The sequence below is a fragment of the Wyeomyia smithii genome, chromosome 1 (genome assembly GCF_029784165.1).
Source record: "Wyeomyia smithii strain HCP4-BCI-WySm-NY-G18 chromosome 1, ASM2978416v1, whole genome shotgun sequence".
Taxonomy (NCBI): domain Eukaryota; kingdom Metazoa; phylum Arthropoda; class Insecta; order Diptera; family Culicidae; genus Wyeomyia; species Wyeomyia smithii.
The window spans coordinates 80,949,289-80,957,300 of record NC_073694.1 but is presented as its reverse complement, the minus strand read 5'-3'; the positions used below and the strand labels follow the sequence as shown (position 1 = coordinate 80,957,300).

Below are 8,012 nucleotides of genomic sequence, written 5' to 3'. Positions count from 1 at the left end.
ACGTGCGTCGACAAGAAACGAGATTCACTTATCATCGGATTATGGCGTATAACTGTGTTTTGAGGTGTACAGGGTCATTGAATATAAAGTTTTAAATTGCACTCACCCATTTTCCAGGCAGATACTGGATGCGTTGAAATCTTGTCGACTTTGTTTTTGACCTGCTTATTTCTACCATTTTTCATCCTCTGTTTTCTTTCGTTTTTATTCAGGTCAACACTGTTTTGGCGGTTTTTTTGCGCACTATTAATGATTTGTTTAAATTTCGAATGCTGGCTTTGATTCAAGCCACTTGATGAGCAGGTTTTCAAAAGAGCTGGAGTTTTATCCACGCTGGCTCTTGAATTAAGTCCTTCGAATAAACTCTTGGGCTGCTGCTGCAAGAGTTGCCGTGAAAGAGGGTAACGATCCGAGGTCAATGTCCAAGGTGGTGTTGATTCTGCGGTCAATAGCATTTGTGCTTTCCTTGTCAAGTTTTTACTGATTCTTCTGTGCTTCTGAACCTCACTCGCGCAAATGAGTAGCATCGTTTTTTCACGAGCAGCGGAATAATTTTTATAATTTTTTTCCTGGCTTTTGAGTATTCACTGATATCTACACACAGTAATGCACTTGAAATGTTTTCAGATACTGTTTTCTTTCTTTGTCAATCCGAAGTACAGAAATGCCCTCAAAGCACGTTCATCTGCCTACGTCCGACGTACTTCGCTTGATTGTACTTTGTAATTGTGGAAATATAAAGTGTTTTGCATTCGCTTTTATCAAACACACCACAAACTACACTATGCGATGTCGCTACGCTGACTGAATTAAACACGCCACACGTACCAATGCGAGCCAATGAATGTGGATGATGGTGCTTCGTCTGCTGCTGACGCTGATGATGACTATAATGTTGAAATTCGCGTTTGTTTACACACATTTCTCGTTCGACTCTGATTACGTTACGACGCGCAGATTGTACCGAGAATCACAGTCTACCCGCGTCGCGTAGCACACTTCCACAAACGCAATATCAAATAAGAACATATGTATGTGTAAAAAGCACGAATAAAAATATATAAAACTCTTTCTACTCTTTCGACTCATGCTTACATTTCTATTTTCTACAATGATACTTAGTTTATTTTGTTCATATAATATTCTTGTTTTTGGTAGATAGGAATTATTGCACGCAAGTCGAGTTGACATTGCACCTAGAAATAGATAAACAAACAGTATCACCTGAAGGCGGTTAGAACTACCTATCTGCGACAAGGAAGTACTCGCACCGTGTGACTCCTGGAACAAAACCAAACATGGTACGTATGGGAGGATGTTTACATCGCTTGTTCAACAGAAAAGAAAAGCGAATGAACTGTATAGCTAATGGGGTCATGAACGACTTCATAACTGAGGCACAAGTCAATGGCTGTCTGATCATTAGTCTCTAGCCAGTTGCAAATGAACGTTAATGGCTACAGTATGCAAACGTTTTATTTATTTGGATTTTTCTTTAGTTTTTTTTTTAGAGTTTTTTTATACAATATCGTTTATTCGATACGGTACAATACATAGAATGTTCAATGGAGCGATAAAATCTTGTTTTTAGGGTCCTTTTAATTCTCTGCTTTTAATGTAACACACCAAAACTGCGCGTTCAATGTCTTGATACCCCAATGCACAAACGCAATGATTACTGTCCGTGAGCCCAATACGCAGTAGATGTGCGTCTAACCTGTAGCGGTAAGCCATAGTCCAAGACATCAGGCGAATGAAATCTCGTCCTACATCCAGCCCCCAAAACAAAGGTTTGGTGAAAACCTTGGGGATGATGCTGTGTAGCTACTTTCGCAATTCTCCTTTATATCACGAGGTCTGCCAATTGACAAGCGTACTCTGACGTGAAAGTTGCAAGAACTTATTGTACGTAAATATCCCCGTTTGTTGTGGGCACCTTAGCCAAAGTGCCCGCTTGCTCATTACCCGGAATGCAACAATGAATAGTAATTTGAGAAGATTATTTGGATGAAGCACTCAAATGTTCCCGTATTTTTCCTAAGAAATACAGAGAGTGCTTTAGATTTTTCGTCGATCGAAGAGCTAAGACTCTCCGTAAACATGAAGTAATGGTCCGTGGGCATTTTTTGGATAATCCCTCGGGTGTACTGAACTGCAGTTAAGAAAACTAGTACAAGATAACTGACTCTTGCAATATGCAGCGGACACGATTGTCGCTGCGCGTGAATGAAAGTCGAACTAATTTGTATACTGGTGCGGTTCGATGATGACGGCAAGGTGGAGAAGGGTGGAGCATTTTCTTTTTTTTTTTCAATATCTTTGTATAGTCCTGTCATCTAATTTTCAATATTCTTACACGGTGCGGCCATCTAATTTTCAATATCCTCATACGGTGATGCCATCTAGTTTTCGTTTTCATCTGGCGGATTATGCACGATAAATCTATTTTGTTAAAAACCACAACTTTATGCTCATTTAAGGCTTAGATTATTGAAACATAGATATCCAACTCAACCAACAATACGGGCAACAAAAATGTGGCGCCCCTCCGAGGATGATGGCGGTTGGGTGAACTACATTTAATGAGCACACACAGAAAAATGTTAAGGTAATTGCTATTATTTTAGGCTTAGTCAGATTTGTGCGGTGTTTTTAACAGACTAATCTATATGGTCTAGATAATAATAATGATTTATAACACAGTGATGGAAACGAAACGAATATGATGCAATCGTCGTTTATTCATCATATGTGCACTTCACGATGTGTACAGGCCGGGACTAAACTCGAATCCTCTCAACCTATAATGAAATGGTGATAGGGTGCATAGGTTTCTGGGAGAAAACAAACACATGACTAGACTATATCAGCTCTGAGAAGCGATTCGATCGTTGCGTTTATAGGCCGGTAGTTACGGGAATAAAGGATAGCAACAGGAGAAAATCATGTCGCCTGAACAGCAGCAGAGGTGTGGTGCGGTGAGAGGAATGTGTGGGGAAAGGAACTACTTCGGCAGCGGTTGAGTTTAAGCGAGAGTAGGAGAGCATACACTGTCATTTTCTTTCTTTTTCTGACAAATAATCATATTCATGAGTCAAAAGAATAAGGATATAACAAGTTCTGATCGCTCTCTGTAACAGAGACAAATAACTTCATATACCGAGTTGTGCACATTGAGACCCACGTATTGTGGTGTACACTAATGAATAGAAATATATTGTAAAGAGGAAAGCAAAAAGAGTGCACCAGCACCGATACTTTGTTTTTCGCATACTGACGACGATGTCAACGCATCCTAGGCTTGTTTTATATGTATTCATTAATCGCTAGAGGTGATTTTTTTCCTCCGCTGATTACAACAGGACTAAAATAAATGTCAATGTATGAGATGACCATGATATGAATTATTTATTTTGATGATAGTATGACTAATCGTTCATAGTCGTTTCAACAATATGTTTTTAAGCATAAGCAAAGATGACTAGTACACAATACGTTACTCTTGCAGTATGCAGTGGACACGAGTTTCGCTGCGCGTGAACGAAAATTGAACTAATTTATATACTGTTAATTTGGTGATGACGACAAGGTGGTGAAGGTGAAGCATGTTTTCCAATATCATTGTATGGTCCTGTCATCTAATTTTCAATAACCTTATACGGTATTGCCATCTTGTTTTCGTTTTCATCTAGCGGATTGAGCATGATAAATCGATTTTGCTAATAATCACAGTTTTAAGGTCATCAGATGGCACCGTTATAAAGGTGTTGCGAGCAAAATGTATGAAGTTGTTGTTTGTACCAATTTTAATAGCCGATTGAGAACCGCTATACAGCTTTAATCCCTTTGCGGAACTGGTTGGGTTAATAATTCTGCCTCAGCCGTCAAATAATGCTGTAGAATGTTCTCCTATTCGGTTTGTAGCTTCCTTTGCAGATTATTTTTTGTGATCTCATTCATTATCAATTTCACTATTTCTTGCTTGAATGTTTAAATCTATTAATTAATATTTGCAAAGAAATCAAATTTGGAAATTTTTACTCATCCTTTTAAGTTCTATTTAAAAACGATACAATATTTATTTTTGTGAATACCGCTAAACGCTATTTTAACTAAGGTTTTACATTCCTGCGTTGAAAATCGTTGTTATATATGTCTCTTAATATCCTCAAAATTCACTTACAACGAGTAGCAAGGCATAGCATAACTTATTTCGTCAAAATTCACGAACGTGAAGTACAACATAAACAATGTTAAAATAATTTAAGTGAATGTGAAGCTTTTATTTCTTTTTGTCACCTTCGACAATTCGATGAGAGTATCTTTGAGATTTTTACATTTTGGGACTCATGCTAATTTGTAAAATTACGCGAGGTTTCTTTGCAGTGTTGTTGTAATAAATTGAAATTGCAAATCATCTAGATTATATTATCGATTGCGGGAGAATTTATCTCGCAAGATGCATGAAAAACGCCGTAGAAGTGCGCGGCTATAACCAATCATGTTGGTGTCTTCTACAAAAAGTGCGCAAATCCAATTTCGCGATTGGACGTACCCGCGCACTTCTACAAGAATTTTTCGCGAGAAAATTTGTCGCAATCAACAATATTGTAAAGTCGATTGAAAACCGCCGTACAAATCTGATTGAAAGTAACATGATATTTTTCTGGGTGTGAGAATATGGTCAAGCTCACCACTGAAATGATAAGGAGTACCATGATATTTTTCCGAATGGATATGCTTTAGTTCACCCAACGGCCTACAGATGGCAAGTTCATAGTGTTGCTTTGAGATTATATGCAGCGAAGCCCAACTTGGATATCTATGTCTCTTTAGTCTATGTTTAAGGGCATCTTCAGCGGTGGTCTATTTTTGAAACAACTTTATAGTAGATTTACACCAGCGAAACCTTAATAGAACCAACTAATATAGACCAACTTTTAGTTCTCCGCACCGGTGTTGTATATCTTGTTGTTCTAAACCGCTGACATCTGTCACACTGTCAACAATTCAATACCCCATGCTATCAGTTTATGAGACTTGTTATAATAAAAAGCACTCAATATTTAACAAACGGAAATTCGATAATTTTTACGCACATTAAACGATTACTTCGGCAAAACACTTTATATCCACAAGTATAGGGATGGGCGATACTGTCTGAAGTATCGATACCTGAGTACTCGAATACTTTTGCACAAAACGATACCAAGTATCGTGGTATCGGTATAGAAAGTATCGATGCCAAAATACTCGATGCTTTTTGCCGAAGTATCGATACCGTTGATATTGATCCTGGTACCGCCTATCCCCAATAGAGTTCTCTAAGCGAAAACACACGAACACTACGACACGGCCCGCTTTACACTGTATATTGAAATTTGTGATAGTGCGAACCAAACTCAGTAGTTTTTTATTCTCTCTTTTAGATGACAGTTTTCACAGGTGACAAAAAATTCTTACAGCTAACAAATTGAATACATCGCACTAATACAAACGCGCCTGGAGAACTCTATAGAAGGCATCGGTGGTATCGGTATCGTTTCGAAGTATCGTTGGCAAAGTATCGATACCGCCACTCATCGCTGGCAACGAGTATCGATGCCAAAATACTCAATCCTTTGGCTCCATGTATCGATACCGTTGGTATCGATACAAGTATCGCCCATCCCACAAGACTTCATGGATTTGACGGTTTGACCCGAGCATCAGTGACATTTCTCGGGATGAATTGGTATGATCGAAAAAATTTTGCTACAAGGAGGGCTTCGGAGGATAGCGAAAAATATTTAATCGCGTAGATGTTCATCTTCATCAATCTTTCGGAATCTTGCAGTTCTTTAAACTTGGGTTCGGTTTTGAATATATTGAAACAAGCCTGCATTTTGAACGTTTTCAGTTCAGTGTCTTCGAGGAACATTTTTCTGGCCTCTTACAGGGTTCATTTTCTTTTTCAGAAACCCACAAGAATGAATTGTGAATGGGACACCGCCGCTAATTTTTGCTAATAAATCACACCAGTGAGCGCAACTGTTTGTGTATTGCCATCTATTAAAAAAATTCTGAAACTATCGATTTTTTCATTCATACCAGAACTAGATGTCGTTGCTTGGCTAAGAGTATTACAGCGGTTCATCATCAGATGGAAATGTAAAAACTTGATAGCAAAGAGCCAGAACAAAATTTTATTGCTTCCATTTGAGCCCTTGAATATCCTAAACTTAACGGAATCAATTACTGGTGACTCCGCTTATCGTATTGCATTCTAAATTTGTGTGAAGATTTCTAAGAGATAACTTGCTTTCTGCAACCTTGAATCACCCTTATGAGTATTGTGCGCATCCGCATTCAACCACACGACTCTCGCCCTAATTTTGATCTGTTGTCAAAATCAACAACGGGCTCATGGACGAATGGTAGTAAGACTCAATGGAGTTATATAGGAAAAACGAGTGTTTTGATAAAAATAGGTTGCATTTAGTGAAAGTAAGTACCAGAAAGATAGAATAAAATGTATAGAAGACATTTGATAGCTGTATTCTCGGTCAATAAGCAAAATTCTCGGAGAAATTTCGATTTTACTACCAATGAAAAAGCGCCATCTCTTGCCATTGGATATGTTTTCAGGTGTCCTATTGTCATAAAAAATCTTTGTTTTGTTTATTCCCCAACACTCGCAAAACGCTTATATGGAAATAGCTAGAAATGAGGTATTCAATTAAAATATGACATTTTACCCATCTATTGGTAGCGTACAAAGGGTTTTAGAACGATCTATTTCTTGTTCCAAAAAGTGACGAAAATAGAACAAAACGCATAGCAGTTTTAAATTTTTTCAGTTTAGATCTGGTATAATACAAAATTTACACCACCGGTGCAGCAGTGAATTTGAGTTTGTTCCAAAAAAATAGAACAAAACAGCGATTTGGGCCACCGCTGAAGATGCCCTAAGTTATCAGATAGCAGAACCTAGCAGAACTAACCGTTGCACAGCTAAGGGGCGACATCTGGCTTCTTACTCTTCTTCCTCATCCACCTCGATGATCCCTGTTGTATTTTTCGTAAGTGATGTCATTCACTCGGAAAATACTTGAATGTTTTGATGCTTATTATCACCATTATGCACAATTCCTCCTGCAGGCGATAGTTTTACCGTCTGAGGGTTACCGGAGAATCTGCATCTTTAATATACTTAAAATCGAACGTGTCATCCATCAATGATTATGATTCATCCATTGACTCATCTATTTGTACTTTCCGCAGAAGTAATATGCCTCAACAGGTATGTTCCAAACTTAATCCTGAACGGATTCAAAACTAGAAATAAGCTCACACAACACTATTTACTCCCGACATTGAGCAGTGGTATGCTGTTCTTATGCTTCACGCAAAACCGTTATCACTCCTTGCGCACTTTTGGATCTTTTAGTAGTGATGATATTAGTGATGATCCAAGTCGGATCTCTTACTACGCCCATATTTGTACTTTTTTTGATGTTCACTTGAAATTATTTTAGATTATAACAGGTGACATCATTAAAAAACATAAATCAAAACAACGAACCATGTTGTTCAGCAACACTGCCAGCAAGCCTGATAATTCGGTTTATTCGCGTTGAAAGAGATTTCGAAGGCTGTTCGCACCTACGTGAACTCTCGTATGTAATTGTCAAAATGTGCGTGAAGACAAAAGCAAAAATATTTCCTTCTTTCTTTTTCGCACGCAGAAACCAAACAAATATCAGCAACACCGTCAACGCGAATAAATTTTAACGCACTCGTGGTTTTCAATTTCAACCAATCAGCGAGTGGTTCCTAAAGTGGATGCAAATCTATACCGAGTTGTCTTCCCTTAGGTTGCACAGTGGTTCCATTTTCTAAGAATGACGGTCATAAATGTTTTTTTCCTATGTCTTGAGTTCAAAATGTCAATCTAAGTGTATTTTTTGATGCTGAATCCAAAAATCACATCTATTTCGAAGTATTTTTAATAAATGCGTAGTCAAGGGTTA

At 38.0% G+C, this 8,012-nt stretch overlaps 1 protein-coding gene across 1 annotated transcript in view; it reads right to left on the bottom strand.

Annotated features, from left to right (window-relative positions):
- The window catches only part of LOC129719194 (uncharacterized protein MAL13P1.304), a 76,699-nt gene extending 75,784 nt beyond the window's left edge, over window positions 1-915 (bottom strand). Inside the window, exon 1 of the mRNA XM_055670692.1 lies at window positions 107-915. Within this exon, the coding sequence (XP_055526667.1) occupies window positions 107-527 (421 nt within the window). The 5' untranslated portion in view covers window positions 528-915. The remainder of the gene's footprint in view (window positions 1-106) is intronic.
- Between the last annotated feature and the right edge of the window lie 7,097 nt (window positions 916-8,012).